Genomic DNA, 17,940 nt, shown 5'->3' on the forward strand with positions numbered 1-17,940 from the left:
CCAGTGAGGCAAGCTTCTGTGGAATGTGACATTTGTTATTTCCCTTACCTGATAAGAGTGTAGACCTAGATTTGTTCAGAATGCAACACATACTTTTCTTTTTAATTTAATTTTTTTTTTTTAATGCTTGAAAAAGGACTCATCCAGGAAAAGTTGCTCCCCCAAAAAATTGATTTTTTGGCTATATGCAGGAAAGGTAAATTCACTCTCTCTTTGGTTTTCAAGCACCTTAATGCAGGGAAGGAAATAGGTTGGTTGCAGTCATGAAATAGAGTATATGGTTAGAAATAATTCAAAAGTAACCTCCCACTAGTATTGCTCTGTTGAAAAGAAGAACATTATTATGGCACACAAGCCTCAGGTGAAATTTCATAATTGATGTATCACAGAAGTAGAATATACTGTGCATATTATAATCATGCTACCAATTTATTGAATGGGTTTTTTATGGGATTAACAGCATAAAATTAAAATCTATATAGGCTATAAACATATTATTCACCCAGTTGCCCTCCTGGATCTTCAGGCATGATCTTCTTTTCTCTGCATGCATGGAGTTTGTGCAGGCATCAAGAATTTCACACTAATCTATGAACTGATGTCAAGCAAGATGCAGTGAAGAGAGGTGATAAAACTTCCCCCCCTCGGTATCCAGCAGTGTAATTGCATCACAGATACATCACAGAATATTTGGATATAAAGAAAAGCTTTAAAATCTCGTAGAACCCAGGAAACAGTGTGGCATTGTGATGTTACTTTACATGGCTCCACTTTGTGTCCTGTAAAATAAAAGGTTCTGATCCTGACCACTTACTTTTTTCAGTTTCTTATGAGCTTAAACATTTAGGATGATTCTCCAGTTTGGTTGGAAGCACAAAATGGGGTGTACTCATGCAAGTATTACCCTGGTGTATCTGTCTTTCTGAACATCAAATTAATAGTTTGAGTCACAGAGGTTAAAAGGAATTTCAAGAGCTGCTCTAATGAGGACAGACAGGAACATCTTTTGATACCTTGTACTGAATTCAAGCAGTTCCCTATCTGATATACTGGGATAGTGGTGCCCGCTGCACTTCCATAATTATGGGCCTGTCAGCATTTCCATTCCTAACCCCTATATTACAGCTGGAAATATCACTCCAGGATGAAGTTTTGTACAGAGCCTTTCAGCTGTGAACGAAGAAGCTTTCAAAATTAATTTTGCTGCTTCTCTGATTTAAAAAACCAAAGTTTTGCTCTTGCTTGCTCCGCCCGGTATTAATGTCTTGTTTGCAGAGAAAAACCCCACAGGGTCAAAATACTGCTCTTTGTTTCCTGGAGTGTGAATGTAACACATCGAAAAGATAAGAACTGAGAGCTGAATGCTTCTATTTAACCGGTTTTTCTTTTCCAAAAAGAAAAAAAAAAGCAGTAAAAGCAGGAAAAAGTACATCTGCAAGGTGCCACTCTGAGCTCGTCCCCACCTCCCCTCATCTGTAACCTGTCTGCAAAGGTTTCAGCACCTGTGTCCTTTTGCACAGATTCCAAAACAGCAAGGAAGATATAATTTTGTGTTTTAGCAACGCAGACTGATTTAAAAATCATTATTTAAGAGTTCAAGGACACTTAGAATTAGGAGGTGACAAAATTATTGTTGCCCATACAGTTTTGGTTTGCCTGCTTTTTGAATGTGTTTGCCACAAAACTGGTCCCTGGAAGGGCTGGGTGAGGCTCAAGTGAACACCATTTTTTCATTATATAATTTTTTGGTCTTTTTCCAGTAGCTTATTACCTATCCCTGAAGTTGGAAGCAATGTCTATCATGGTTTTCAGTGGTGCTTATCACTAAAGTTTCTGAATGTTTACTAAATATTAGGCAACATTAATCAATTTATTCTCATTACACTTTCGTAAAATGGACAAATTTTCTAATTTTACAGATGACAAACGTCTGTATTTGGGGCATAATAGTTGAAAATAGTCACTTTTTGGAATATTTAACACTTGGAACCTGCTTTTTCAGAGTGGAATTCCATAGCCCATTGAAAACACAGTTCTCATTGACTTTAGCAACGTGGTAAATATTGAGCATTTCTCTGAATCAGATCTCTCGTGTCGAGTGGAGCACCCAGATGACGAGGAACAAGGGAATAGCGATTTCTTGGGAAGATTTAGGATGAAGTGATTTGCTTTGTGCCCCTACATTGCTGCAGTTTTGTGATTCCTCATCCTTCCATCGTGTTGTGCTGGTGATGTCCAGAGGACACGCTGTGGATCTTCAGTTCTGTGACCTTGAGCTGGCTCTGTTTGCCCTTCCCAGCGTGTTTTTCAGCACTCCAGCAAACAGAGCAGAAGCCCTACGTAAAATCATCCCCATTAGTATGCAACTGCCTCCAACAGGGAGAAAAAGTGCTACGTGATTATTTAATTGTGCCACAGCCTTTAGGTCCCCAAGTGCATTAATATCCAATCACCAGCCATCCTTTCTGGAGCTCCTCAGTGCCTGCCTTTCCAGCCTGGATTCCATTTCCTTAAGCACAGCTTTTGGTTGTAATTATTTTGGGGGCTTTGGAAAACTTCAGAGGGGGAAAAAAAAAAAAAAGCTTGACTCTCATAGAATCATGGAATGGTTTGGGTTGGAAAGGACCTTTAAAGGTCATCTGGTGCCACCCCTTGCCGTGGGCAGGGACATCACATGATGTGTGATCACTCATGTGAGCCACGGGCTCTTATCACCAGTGCTGGAACCTTGGGATGCTCTGCACAGGCTGCTGCACTGGAGATAATGGAGGGGAATGGATAAAATGAGCATTGGAAATGTACACAATGACATATGAGAGAAGGGAATAAGCCATAGAGAAAAATGTGTGATAAAGTACATGAAAATCATATATCCTAAATATAGCGAGAGGCTTGAGAGCGTGCAGGAAGAACACAGTATTTTGATAATTCCTCTGAAAAGCCCTATAAAGCTTCTGTTGAGAATATGGAGCTGTATTTGCAAAGACTTAAATTTAAAGGTTTATATTTAGCCAGGGGATTTTCATGCACAAGATGAGTATTTATGCAAAGACTACATGTCTGTTGAATTTCAAGTCCCTTCCCTAGTTTGCTGTAGGCATAAGAGCCTTCCAAAGGAAAAAAAATCTGACATTTATTTCCAATACAATGACTCATTTTTATTTAATAATTGCTATTATTCTTAGCAGCAACTGAAACATTCCTGAGCCATTTTGATTGTGGCTTTCTGAGCCCAAAGTAGACACAGTAAAACATCCGTGGAACTAAAATTCGGCAGAGTTGTTACCAAGAAGAGAACAATCTCTAATGGAATTTGTTAGCAAGCTTAATGACAGGTGATCTCTTACTTTCTCAGCTCATACTTTAGATACAAATCTCTTCAATGTAAGTGGTTCATTTTCGTTTTACTGTTACTGATGGCATAAATTTTAAATACAATTCCGTTAAGAGAAAAATACCTCTACATATTTACACAATATTGTGCTTATGTCAGTGTTAAAATAAATAGCTGATGGTAACATAAACTGGTGTTTTACTTACCTGGCAATGACCTGCTGCAGTATCAGCATCATTGGGAGTAATATAGACAGACAGCTGGTAAATACACAACACATTGCACTAAAGTGCTTCATTGGAATTATCCTCAGAGCAAGGCTGGATTAAGTGAAATTTCCAGCTGCTTATGATATTTGAGGCCAGATTCAGCAAGACAGTGGCCGTCCTCAAGTCAAATACAGATCAGCAGGAGATGAGAAGGGTTATTTGGCTTCAGTTTTAAGCTCCTTTATCTTTTCTTCCAAAAAAATGGTGATAAACCAAAAGTCAAAGTCAGCAAAAATGAAGAAGGAGCTAAAGAGTACAGGGACACTCCTGAGGGCAATATTGCAGCTGGGTTACATATATATATACATATACACCTGGGTTACCTGCACATGTTGGCCTGGGTGTTGGCAACAGTCTGTCCATGGGAGCACAGAGCAGTTCAGCCAAACAAATTAGCCCTTGCTGAGCCTGCACTGCAGGACATGTCTGTTTTATTCTGTGTTATTTTCATCTTGTTTCACAGATTAATTATCTCCTAGCCCTTAAAACTTATCTTCTTTCAGCATCCTCTGCATGTAACCTTCTAAACCATCTCTCAGCTGTCATTTCAAGAAAATTTAAAGTAGTTCCACCTCTTTGAGCTTCTCAGTAGCTATTCATACAAATCTTAAAGCTGGTGGTGTTCTCTGAGAAGCTAAGATGAATTTCTTCTATGTTTTAATGTATTTCTGAAAAGGTAAAATGTTACATTTTTGTCCATGGATTTCTGTTGTTGCAGGGGCAATTGCAATTTTAGGAATTTCCATGAAGTTGTTGTGACGTGAAGAAAATGGTTTTGAGGCCAATATCCTGTGGTAACCTGAGGATTCATTTAATGTCACTTCTTCCCTCTGATGTCATTGGAAGAAGAAATGTCAGATGGCCCTAATGAAATGTTTGGTATGAGGAGGAGAGGCAGATGTGTCTCTGCAAGTTTCCCTCTGGGATTGCATTTCTAGGCTTGAAAAAGTACATCTTGTGCTCTGTCATTGCCCAAAAGCTCTTCACAGTGACACCACAGTGACATCTTCTAGTTAATCACATGGCAAAGGGATTATAATGCAAAAACCCTTTTGCATCATACTGACTTCACAAGCACCTCAGCTGCAAAGATAAAAGCATCCATTTTGTAAAGGTGGAGAGTTTTGTGATATGAATCTCCCCAATGGAAGGGGAAAGAAAAGGAACTAAAAATGGAATGGCAAAGAATAGTGTAGTGTTCCAACCCTGCAGGATTGCCTTTAATAGTAAGTGGAAAACCAATGCTAGTTTTATCCTCCTGATGTAATGAAATTACTGAATTATCCTTTCATGTCCACAGGTCAAAAAAAAAAATAAATAAAATTGGGAAACTTGATGCCTCATAGGCATTTATTCATATGAATGAATCCTTAGTCATTCTGGCTGTCTTTGTGACAGGGAAGTCAGTTGTTGAATAATTGGGGCTGTCAGGGCTCTGTGGCAGAGCAGAGGACTAGAATGACTATATTAATAGCAAGCCTCAAATTCAAACCTCCTGGCTATGGAAGAGCATGTTGTGTGTCTGTCTGTGGCACATCAGGGCTGGGAGGAGAAGCACAAGGTCTTTTTTAAGCAAAGAGACAGGCAGCAGTGCTGGGTAATATGGGAGAACCTAGCAAAGGCAGCCAGGGTTGAAACTCTGACTTCATTTTCTCCCTTCCACACTTTGTAATTCAGGTACTGTAATGCAAATCTTTTATTTGTCCTCAGTAACTCAGGAAGAACTGGGCAATAGGAATCCTCTGAGTTGTGAAAGAAGAGCTCTGACCCGTCACTAACTCCAGTTGAGTCAAACACACTGTTTGCCCTTTTGAAAGGCCTGTTTGGCTGTGGGATCTGAGCTTTTGTGTTCTCTGTTGATGGTCATTATGTGTTTGTGTGTTAGAAATTATTGGAAGAATGAGAAAATAAAGCAATAATCAGTCATGCTTCCCAGACTCTGTAGTTTTAATGACACTAAGTGCCATGGGAAAATGACATGAAAACACTTGTCATCCAGAGCCCTGAATGCAGCCCTGCAGCTTTCCTTTCCCCAAAAGAGCTTTGTTTACAACGCTCACTCCTCTTCTGTGTTTAGGCCTCACTTTAAACATCTTAAATATTTTTCAGTAGTGTGTACTGATTTTGCAATTTAAATTTAGAAAACCAAGTTGGAATCTAAAGTTTGGTTTGATTTTTCATTTCCCCACCCCTCTTTTTGACATTAAATACTATTTTTGAGACCGCTGCATTATCTGTTCTATTTTATTGTAACACTGGGGTGCTTCCTCTTTTCTGAAGTAACTTCATTTATGTGTGTTAGTCGTTTATTTGGTGTGAGTAGCTGGAGATCCAGTTATATCAGGTGGCTGTTAATTCAGAGTCATGACAAAAGAATGGGCACACAACAGGTTTAGTATGGTTGAGTATAGAACATATCTTATAAATATGATATAGAGATATCTTATAAATATTTGACTGAAGCACATGCACTTAAAAGTATGTTAGACTAAAATTTGATTACCCACCAGCCTGTTGGGCCATAGACCTTTTTAGTGAGTTTCATTCATGTTTTAACATTTTCTTCCATCTTTTTCCTTAATTACACCTTTTTGCATTTCCCAAGGAATAATTTACATGTGAAAGAATTCTATAAACTTGTCTGAATTCTTTAGTTTTATGAAAAGTAATAAGTTTATCAAGACGACGAACTAGAGGAAGGTCAAGCCGTGTTGCCACGCAACAAGTTTCTGTTCTTGCTGTCTGCACTTTCTGCATGCTATAAAAAAATCAAAGATGTAGGAGATAAAGAGCTTTCTTTGGGTTGCCATTGCTGCAGCAACCACTTCCTCCCTGAGTTTGAAGCCCTGACTTCAGTGCTTGTCGTTTGGGCAGCACAAGGCCCTGGGGTGGCAGGGAGGGAAGCGAGGATCTCTTTTTAACTGTATTTTTAGACTATGGCGAGGAGGGTTTTTTTGTTCAGCTTCTGTGCCTGTGGTTTTTGTGGGGGGTTTTTTTCAATTATTGAGGTCTGCAGCAGAATGTTTTCGTGTTAATTCTCTTGACTTTTTCCAAACCCAGCCTTTTGCAGGGTGTGTGCATTTAAGGTCTTCGAGCTACATGTTTTCCATTTCAAACATGTGTCTTAGACAGCAGATTCCAGCCTCGGAGAAATGGTGCTCTCACAGCTGTCTCAGTGCACTGTGCTGGTCTGAGGGGCTGGAGGAGGAAAACCAGGTTCTCTATAAAGAATTCTTATCTATTTATACATTTGGTTGTTATGGTTTTCAGCTCTATTCCCTGGTGCTACTGTACACCCTGAACTCTTATCCCCAAAGGATCCCTTCCAAGTGACGCAGCCGCTCCAGCTAATGAGGAAGTGGTTAACTTGGGAGTGGGGAGTGCAGGGAAGCTGTTTGCTCACTTACAGACAAAGCTCTCCAAAGTCAACAGGAGAGTCTTTCCATGGAGCTCAACAGGGGCTGTTCCAGCTCAAGTGGCCTTTTGGAAACTTCTCTGTACCTGGAAGTCCCAGAAGAGTTTTTTAGTTCTCTGGTGTATGGTCAAGGCTCCATTTGTATCATTGGATGCTCTGACATGTTGCATATCTGCACTGAGAAATTGCCAGCTATGACTTACAGCCCCTGGGTAACTGTTGTTATCCCTGTGGAATATGAAGATATTTATTTGCTGTATAAGCTCAAGAAATGAAATCCCATTCAACCCAAACATTATCACTTTCTCTAATCTTCCTAAGTATGATGAATCAGTGTAATTTTTCTTTATTGGTTAAAATCTGCACATTTGTGGCAGTTTTCTGTACCTCCCTCTGTACTGTTTCCAGGTTGTGTTTGTATCATGTTCTACACTCCCCTTACAGGACACTAAGAACAGATAAGCACTGCTGGAATGCCTAATTGCTGGAACACCACCTCTCCAAAACATCTGGAGACCATATAGCTTCACATTTCTGGATTATGATAAAATTGAATTAAGCCCATAGAGTTCCTTGGCAGGAATTCTTTGCCTTCATCTTCCTTTCATTCTACATGTGGTATTGTAGGAATGTCTGCTCTGGAAGCTTTGTAGCCTGTCAGTCAGTCAGGAATGTGGTCCTTCCTGGAAATTTTGCTTGTACTTACGTAAGAGCTTCTGTTCTGTGTTGTGCTGGAAAGCTGCAATTCCACCCATCTGTACATTGTCACAGAACTTGCACCCTCAAGGTGGAAAGTTTGAAAGGAAAGGTTGTGTAGCCTGGAATTGCTCTGGACAGAGACATGAGGTGGCAGCACATTCTGTCCCCAGCACCCTCATTCTCCCGGTGTGCACCCAAAGGTGTCACCCTGCACTGCCTTCTGCAGCAAACTTGGGGGGTTCCTGCCCAGGAGTTTATTTGGCTGCAGTTTGGGTTTTCCATAAGTGTCAGGAAAAGAGATTTCTTCCCTAACTACGCTCAGGACATTTATTAGGACATTGCGTGTAATGAAGGCAAAGGTGCCCCAGCAGTGACTCATTGCAACGTGGGGGGATTCTGTCACAGATTTACAGAGTAGGTATTAAATTGCAAAGGGTTGTTCTAATGAAGTAAAATGGAAAAAAATTATATCTTCTTTTCGTATTAATTTTGAGATTTCAGTGTATCTTAAAAATCAGGGAGTGGCGAGGAAAGTTATGTCTTCATTTCCTTCTTATGCAACTCAAGTCTTGCTCTCGTGCTTCCTTTCATCAGATGACTTTAGATAACATTAAAATCTTCATCACCCTGAGCTCTGGGTTAGATGGAGAGACACAGGAGTGACCTCAACTATTTACAGACATTAGATTGTATATAACATTATTTTTATCTACGGGATGCAGGCATAAAACATGTGCATTTGAAAAATTAAATTGAAGTCAGTTTTATTTTCGAAGATCAGAAAGTAGGATGAAGTATTTGTAATAATCAAATGAAACATTCTGGACCGTGGGTGTATTTTTGTTTCATTGTAAGTAGCAAGCAAAATTGCACTTTGTTCTGAATAAGTTATCAGAAGGCAGATTGGATTTGTCTTGTTCTGCTTGTAAGTACTAAGTACTAAATTCTGATGCTGTTTTATTCATTTTAGATTGTGTATCCTAAGGAAGTTTTCCTTTTTTCATATTTATGAGCAGAGTTATATTGCTTGAAATGCATTGTAAGAAACTTGCTTGCTAAAAAATCTAATAGCAGAACTATTCCCTTCTGTGATTCTGACAAAGTTTATGGAATCCTTTGTAGTCTCTTTGGTGCTTCTAAACTGAAAGTTTACAGGCAAATATTTCTTTCTGAAAGCACTGAATTCTCCGTAGTTGAAAGTTGATGGTGTTGGTGTGAGAGAGATCCTTGTAAGTCATAAAAATGAGTAATTACTGAAGAAGAGTAATTAGAGAAAAGAAGCCTGAGGGGAAAGAAGTTCTACTTAAACATTAAGCAAACACCATTAGCCATGCAAAAAAAGAGAAAATAATTTCTGAAAGCATGAATAGATGCACACGTGTTTGGTCCATTTAGAGTTAAAGATAAACCCAGCTCCCCAGTCTGTTGAATTTTGAGAGGCTCAGGGGCTGTCTGCAACTTAGAATACTCCCAGCTTAAACTGAGCTGAATTCAAATAAATACATTTTTAAAAATCCTGCACTTACAGGAGTGAACCTTCATGTTCAAACCCAGCTTTGCAGCCCAACCCTTTGCTGCATTACCTGCCTGGCCAACAAAACTGTGTTTAATACACAAGGCACACGAGGTGGTTTCTTATCTCCCCCCCCCACCTCAGATCCTGTTTATATTAATAAAAAAATAGATAAGAGCTTTTGCTGCCCGGTTTAATAGAGCAAACTCCTCCATCCCCATCCCCAGTCCATGGAGGATGTTCCTTTTCACTGGGATTCAAACAAATTCCTGTGTGTGTCACCCCCTGTGAGCTGCTGGAAAAAGATCAGTGACAGGGATGGAGAAGGAAGCTGCGCTTGTCCAGTCTGACTTTTCTTGGAATGTCTGAAATGGAAATAGCATTTTCCTGGAATACCAGGAGAAGAGTTTACGTTACTAAAAACCCTTTAGTAACCTCTACAAATATGATGTTGTCATTTTACTTCATTTTACTGCATTCTAAGTTAAAATTATAAGATATTTACTGAACAGCTCCTTGAACTTCAGCCTTTAAATTAACTACAATCTCATGAATGAATTGTGGCTAACAAATAAAATGTGCTTTTGTAGTGACTTGGAAAAAGTGTTAATTATCAAAGCAGTTGTGCACTGTAAGGCAGAGTGAACTGGGCATGAAAAGCAATAAGGTGTAATTAAGACATGGCATGTTTGCAGATAATCAGAGACAGGTCCTGATAAACAGAGCTGAGGAGAAGTGAAGAGTGTCCCAGTATGCAGGACAAACTGGTTATCAATGGTCCAGAGACACAGTAAGTCCCTTTTAGCTGTTCTCCATGTGGACAGAGGACATTGGAGACGCTGGAAAATGTGTCTGCATCCTTTGCTGGAAATACATGTGTAAATCTACATAATAGAACATTATTGGTATTTATGTCCAAAGAACATAGTGTAAATGGTGGAAAAAATGTAACCAGCTGACTCACTGTAAAATATTGTTAATGAAAACTCATTCTTAAAAATCTATGAGCTCGTACACTGCAGATAAACAGCTGGCTGTTTTCAATAGCACAGCTGGTGTAGAAGCATAAAATGACTACAATTTGAACAGGACATGAGCTATATTTGGCAAACCATTTGCATGCAAGCAGAACATTTGCAACTTAATTTTCATTTATTTTAATTTTGGGTTTCATTGTACACCTGTTAACCACAGATCTGGACCTGCTGCCATTGATTTCAGTCTCACTTGTTTGGTTGTAAGCCACGATGTGCCAGGATACTGGAGATTTAGGGTAGGCCGTGGTTTTTTAGCTGGAAGTACCAGAGGATAGTGACTTTCTGAACATCCAGTGTGTTGTTGCTGAACTGTCATTCACGGGAATTTAGACAGATAAAGTATCTAAAGGATGTAATTTCTTCCCTGAAAAGGCAAAGCAGCATGAAAGCAGTAAGAATGGCACTTCACAGCGTGCAAAAGTCAACTGTTCCTGCTGCAACTGTTTGTTTGTGAGGCTACAAAAGCTTGTTCCCATGAATTTGGGCAGCAGCAAAGAATACTGCTGATGCAAGTCAGCAGATGTGTGGTGCTTTGTGACTCACAGATGCGTGCAGGAATTAGCTGAAAGAAAAATTTCAAGCTCAACTCTAAACTCTGACTGGTCGGATTCTTTATGTATCACTGGGGGAAGTGACATTTATACCTCTAAATGACTTTCTAGGGCCTCGAATCCCAACAGTGCATCATATGGATCCAGATGTTTGGGGTTATTCCTTCTGGGTTTTTCGGAGAGTTGATTGATCTTTTGTGTAGATAAAAACAGATTTGCTTTTGAAGAGGGTAGTTTAGAAAGCTGCCTCTGCTTCTGGAGCTGCTCTCTCCCGTTTGTGCCTCAGGAACACGTGAAACACCAGTTCAGAGAAACTTCTTTGCACCAAGGATATTTCTGCCTGACAAAGGGAGTGCAGTGCAGAGGTGCCTGGTTTGCTCTTGACAGCTTAGCTTGGAAACAAGAAGTCAAATGGTGGATTAGTGTAGAGTCCACACTGCTGTTTGGCCAGGCTAAAGGAGATTTACTGTCAGTTCAGGGGTAGTCTGGGATCTCTGCACAGAACTGGAAGAACCCCTCCCTTCTGCCTTCTCTGTTTATTATTCATGCTTTCCTTGCAGAATTTCCCAAGCAGTCAAACCCAGCAGTACTCTTTTCACAGGCCCCTAACCCACAGTGTAGTTATTTCACCAGGAAAATCACTATTTTAGAAATACAAACCACTACTTCACACTGGTAAGTTCTGCTACATAACAGAGACTTCCAAGTTTGAGTTTGTTTTCTTCCTGCATGTAAAAAACAAGGATCATTTCAGTGGCAAGACGTTTTCTAACTCTGCAGTGGTTCTCAGTTTGACTAGTTTCCCTCCATAGCAATGTCCTGCAGTAAAAACCTTGAGGGTGGTGTTTGTCAAGACATCCTCACCTCCACTGCTTGCAGAGTAGAAAGGAAACCAAAACCAAACTGAAAGGAAACCAAACCAAAACCCAACTGCAAAAAGCAGCCAAGGAGGAGCCAACACAAACCCCTCAAACACCAGCACATTGCACATTCCTCCGTTCTTGTTAAAACCCATGTAGGAATGTTAATAACAGGGGGAAACAAATCACCTTGTCAGAACCTGGGGCTTGTGTCAGGACAAGATTTTCTGAAATGATTGTTCATAGCTGTGAATCATCATGTGCAGGAGTTTGGGGATCAGAGGGCACAGCCTGGGAGCTCCATCAGCCAGGGCTGGAATTGCCCACATGTGAGGGCTCTGCTCCAACCTCCAGATGAGCATGAGGATGCATCAGGCTTCACCCACCTCAGAAGGCAGATTAAAATGATGTCTAACAGTGTTAACATGAAGGATTTATGGTTAGTGAGTGAGATAAGAGGAACCACTTCTGTTTCAGTAATTACCGCTTAGAATTAAAAAGAAATTACAGGTGTGTGTTGTGGTAACAGCACTGAGCTGGAAATCACTAGATTGAGGCTAAATTCCCTGTCCTACCACAGACATCTCTTTTCAGGTTGAGATATTAATTTCTGTTCCAATTAATCAAGTATAAAGTAAGGATGATGCTTTCTTTGCCTGTCTTCAATATCTTAACTGCAAGCTTTTCGTGTTTATAGCAGGCTTAGGTCTTCATCCAGACCTGAAAACAATGCCTTCAACATCAAAACAAACAGAATAGGAAACCTCAGTGTATCCTCCTAAACAAAAATATTTACTCAAGCAAGTACATTTCCAAACAAGTTATTCCAGAGGTAAAATATCTCTGGGAAGCTGCTGGGAAGAGGTTGCTCAGAGTGACAAGGCTGTGCATGTTTGGACAGGGAACTTCCCTGGGATCACCGTGCTTGTCTCGTGGTGGTCCTTTGAGGAATAATCAGAAATTGTTTTAAATCATTCTAAACACGGACAAGCGATGAATAATATTCCTATTAATATTTTTAATTAAAAAAAAATCTGAAGTTCTGGAACACGTTCACAAGGAGCACACAAAGAGTCTTCAAAGACTGTGACTTGAAAATAGATCAGAAATGTGTCAGTTTTAAGATTGTTTTCTATGAACGAGACAGCATTCTGTAAATCAGAATTCCATAATCAAATTGCTACTGTTTTGCCATAACCAGTGCCCTTGGGTTCAGTGTAGCTGGGCAGCTGGAACTAAAGGTGAAGCTGATTCATGGTATTTTCTTGCTGCAAATAAATCTTTACTAAATTGAGATCAATGACAAAACAACTCCTGCCATCAGTGGAGGCAGGACTGTGCCCTTTCGAGCTGCCCTCGTGCACAAGTTCAGATCTGTTGCAGTTCGGTGGGTGCTGGTTTTCTTCATTTTTTTTCTGTTTTACCACTGCAGTTTTCTGGGAATGGGAGTAGAAGCCACTGGCGTGTTTTAGCATGAATCACTGCGTGAGAAATACTTTCCATTGTGGAAATGCAGCTGAACAATCCTTACCTTGAATAGGTAGAAAAGACACTCAGTGTCTTCTGGCCTCCAGCTTTTGTCTGCAGGGAGGGATCTCACTGCTGGCTTAGAACAAAAAATTGCAGGAATTGAAAAGGCAGCACCATCCCCAATGGTTTAGTTTAGTTATAGAAAAGTAAATGCAGATGAAAGGGTTCAACCATTCTTTTGAATGTGAGAATTGACTCGTAAGACGAAGCCAGTGATAAATCTGTTACATTTTCTGTGAGCATTCAGATAAGAGCTTCAAGGAGTGGTATGAAAATTTCAGATAAGAGATAGTTTGGGGCATAATTTCTCCTTTGAGAGAGTTTCTTTTTTACATTCCACACGAAGTTGGAAAGTTTGCACTCTGAGACTTGTATTAGATGAAACCCTGAGCGACAGTCAGTCAGGCTGAAAAAAATTCAGACATGTTTGTGCAAAGATTTCTTGTGCAGCTTCTGCTAAAGACAGTGGGAGCTCGACAAATGAGAGATGGGGAGGGTGGACCCCTTTTTTCATTTTTTCTTTTTTCTTTTTTTTTTCCCCCTCCTATCTGGAGGATGAGAAAGCTTCTGGTTTCACTTATAATTTTAAACAAAATCAGATTGACCACCATCATGCTGTTGCTAACAGAAGCCTTGTTTCTTGTCTGACTAAACTCCCAACAGCAAACACCATCTGCCTGTTGAAGGAGAAGAGGAGTCACCACCCAGACAATGTCTCACTCGTTGGGGTTGGAAAACATCAAGTCTGCTACAAAAACTACATAGCAATACCCTTAGAAACCCTCGAAATCCATGTTCTGTGCACTTGTTTTTTGAAGTTCTTCCTCTGAGATTGAATAAATTTTCCTCTGTTAAACAGAAGAATTTTCGAACAAAGACCTTTTGTCCAGATCCAAATTCAGGTCAGGTGCCACCATGTGAACTTTTACTGAATTCCTTGGAACAGTAGATGGTCGTGGCAAATTATCTTACAGCTAAGAACATGTAAATTCAGCCTGTGATAGAGCAACATAAATAATAGTGGTACATCAGTTTACCCTTGCAGGAATAATGAGTATCATTTGCTGCTGTAAAATGGTCCTTAAGTGCTGTTTCTCCACAATATCAGTAGGAACTTTGAAAAAGCTGTGACTTTTTATTCAGGCATTTGAATTCCAGCAAGTTCTAAAAGACACATCTTTGCTTTGGATTTTATTCATGTAAATAGAAACAGTTGCTTTAAAACATGTTATTTTATCTGAAATAATAGTTTTGTACTCTCTGGTTTGGTGAAGTACTATTATTTTGGAAGTTAACATTTTCCATCCTGCTCCAGAACGATTTTGAAATATTATGAAGCAGATAAAAACAAACGAATAGCACACAAAAGAGCTAAGTTAGCTACTTTAAAGTATGTTTTGTAGAATTCCAGCTGGGAAAGGTCATAGAATGGTTTGGTTGGAAAGGACCTTAATGCTCACCTCATTCCAACCCCCTGCCAGGGACAGGGATGCCACTCACTGGATCAGGTTGCTCAGGGCCCCATCCAACCTGGCTTTGGAGGGGGATATTTCTCCTTGCCTGGTGTCAGATCCATAGGTCTGGAAAGCCATGGCCTGTGGAGAGGCAGGAGCAGAGGGATTCCTGCAGGAGAGCTGTCCAGCACTGCTCCTGGTGCCTTCTGTTCCCTTCAGCATCTTCCAAGTGAGAGGCACCTGCTGAGCTGCCTTGGGTCCCTTCTGGGAGATCTGGGGTGTCATTGGAATGGGGGGGATTTTGAGCCTCATGGGAGAAGGAGAACCTTCCTTTAAGCACTGACTGGGCAGCACCTGTAAAGCAGCTGCTCCTTGACAGCCCTGCTCCTGGTGTACAGAGTGCAGAGTTTGCTCAGATTGATTTGCAGGCTTTGGGGTTTGATATTTTGCAAGCGTTTTATGGTAGTGTAGGTCCTTGAAAGAACAACCACCTCTGTGGGTATCTCTGATTCATGATGCTGGAGCAAATGAAGGCTTTAGTACAAGCCCACTGTTAGCTGTCAGTGTGAATGTACCTTCATCTGGATGTTTCTGAGACAGAATTTCCAGCAGAAACTGAGGTGTTTGTGTTTGACCATTCAAGCTGGGAGCAGAATTACAAAGGACTACATGGAAATAGGAAATTGATATGTGCAATTATGAAACACTTTCCAGAAGTGTCCATGGCAACTAAAAGTCATGACTTTATGGGGTAACAAAAATCCCAAGAGAGATCTCAATCGAAATATTGACTTTATGGCAAACTGTAATTTATCTGCCCTCTGCTCACCCGACCTTTTCATATGGCACAGGATATAAATTACTGACCTCTTCCTTTCCATTAGAAGATAAGAACCTTATCACCTTTCCTCTCTTCTGCCATCCTTGTCACTCCCCAGGCACTCATCTTTGTTCTCAGGGGGTCTAATTGATACATATCTAATTAAAGGCAAAGCAGTTTTTCTCAACTTGCATTCGGCTTTGAAGTGTGGTGCTTTGATTTCAGACCTGAAGAACAGCTTCATGTGCCTGAAAGTTACTCTTTTTCCAACTGTACTTGTTGATCAGATCAAATACACAACCTCTGTGTACAAACTCTGCCTTGCCTGTGCACCAGTGCATTCATTTATTGTTAGTGAAAAAGAGAAGACAATTTGTCATGGATCTTGTTAAAGGGTACGTGTGAGGTCTGCAGCTCTTCAGAGCTTTGGAGGTTAGGGCAAAATGTTCAAATATGATGAGATGGGGGGGGGAAAGATTCAGTAGAGACAAAGGTAGATAACTGGATTAGCAAGTAAAAAATGTTAGGATTTAATGATCCTGCAAGATGCAAGTTCTAAATTTCTTACCTTCTTGTGGCCTGCCTGCTGCAGAGGAATAAACTGGAGTTATTCCTCCATCATCCTATTCCTTGTCATTGTGTTTATTAAGACTGTCCTGTTACCAGTTGCTAATAAAGTCTGTGATGGTTTGGGTTTTTTTTTTCCCAGGCTAATTGCTCTTTTGATTTGGGCTTTTTCAAGTATGTGATAGGATTGCTGTTTATAAGATGCAATAACCACAAGAATCTCATGGAGTTTTCCGAGGTCAGACTGTCACTGTGCTTTTGTTTGCTTATGCTGAGCTGGTCCTTGGCAGCCTGTGTGGCAGCTCAGCCAGTCCCTAAATTAACAGGTTGTTCTTTGTATTGGAAGGGATTGATGTGATTGAAGTTATTGGCATGTATATGCCCAAACAAATTGTTCTGGGGGAGAGAGAGGGATCCAAGTGGAGCAAACTGGACAGGTCCAAAGACAGTTTGTTATAAGAACCCTGGTACGTTCAAGAATGTGTAAAGGACTAGAGAATAAAATTTCAGACCAGAAAATGAATGGGAAAGTACAGTTTTATTCCAAAATCTTTGTTAACGAAGGTTCAAGGATGTACTTTTTGTTATATTTCTCTGAAGACAAAAGCCCTGGTGTACATGCAAGACATAGTGAGAAAAAAATCAATTGCTGGTGCAACAATTTATTTTTCTGTAATAGCAAAGTTGGGCCAATCCTCCTGTGGTTTGGCTTCCTGAGTAACTCAAGAGCCTATAGAAAAAGAATCATTGAAGTGCTTAAATTAATTTTAATAATATTGCCAAATCACTCATCTCAAACTTCTTTTTTCAAAGGGCTTAGAGTCTCGTGGTTTGTTTTTTTTTTCTGTTTCTGTGCACCAGCAATAGTTACCCAGAATCTTTTTGCAGGGCAGGACAGGAGAATCCTGTCCCACAGAACTTTTAGAGTTCAGCTGCTGGTTAAAATCCCTTGTCAGCACATAGAAGCACTAGATTAATTGTTTATTTATTCTTCCTTTATATACTTACAGCATAATTCTTTACATGTGCATGCACACAGATTTTGTTTTTTTTTTTCTCAAGTGGTGCCCTGGACTTAATAAGACAACGGGAGGACCCCAAAAATAGCGTGTTTTGCCTTTAAACTACCTTTTATTTGCACATAAAATTACATCATTACATCAAACTAATCTTTTTGTCTTGGTTTTGCTCTGCAGTACAGGATTGGCCAGCTGTACATGATCAGCAAGCACAGCCATGAGCAGAGTGACCGAGGGGAGGGGGTGGAAGTGGTGCAGAACGAGCCCTTTGAAGACCCCAACCATGGCAATGGGCAGCTGACAGAGAAACGTGTCTATCTCAACAGGCAAGTGCAATAAAACTGTTTTCTCCCAGCGTGGGCTGCAATAAAAATTTGCAAGGAATGCCCCTTGCAGGCAAAGAGAGAGCCTTTCGTTTCAGTGGAACGTGTTCCCAGGAATACCTGCTGCTTCCTGAGAGCCAGAGGAAGATGGGATAGTTCAGTGGCTTGAAATAGAGGGGTTATTGCTACTCCTTCTAGAGAATCTCTTCCAAGAGAAGGAATTATAACTTGAAGTTAAGGATGTCCTGAAACTCAGAACGTTTGTTTTCTTTTACACTGAACTGTTTGTCATTTCGTTTTCTAAAATTGTTGGGGAGGGGGAGCCAAAACTAAAAACCAAAACCCACAAACGCCCCACCCCTCCAAGAAAACCAAAACCAAACCATTAAAATATTTTTTTTAAGTTTTTCTCACCTCATAATCGTGTCCCAAAGCCAACATTTTTGGTGCTGGAGTTTGCCTCGGCGAAGTTAATTTGCATTATAAATGATCGTTGGGCTCCTACAATGACAACCTTCTGGACCATCAGGCTTAAAGACCTGGTGGACA

General features: G+C 40.3%; 1 protein-coding gene across 2 annotated transcripts in view; it reads left to right on the plus strand.

Annotated features, from left to right (window-relative positions):
* PITPNC1 (phosphatidylinositol transfer protein cytoplasmic 1) overlaps positions 1-17,940 on the plus strand; it is a 74,648-nt gene that overhangs the window by 17,005 nt on the left and 39,703 nt on the right. For both annotated transcript variants that reach the window (XM_027749722.2, XM_027749721.2), the window contains exon 2: positions 17,246-17,394. In XM_027749722.2, coding sequence (XP_027605523.1) covers positions 17,246-17,394 — 149 coding nt within the window. The remainder of the gene's footprint in view (positions 1-17,245; positions 17,395-17,940) is intronic.

This window comes from Pipra filicauda, unplaced genomic scaffold, assembly GCF_003945595.2.
Source record: "Pipra filicauda isolate LSUMZ 115617 unplaced genomic scaffold, ASM394559v2 scaffold80_size11013439_pilon, whole genome shotgun sequence".
NCBI lineage: Eukaryota > Metazoa > Chordata > Aves > Passeriformes > Pipridae > Pipra > Pipra filicauda.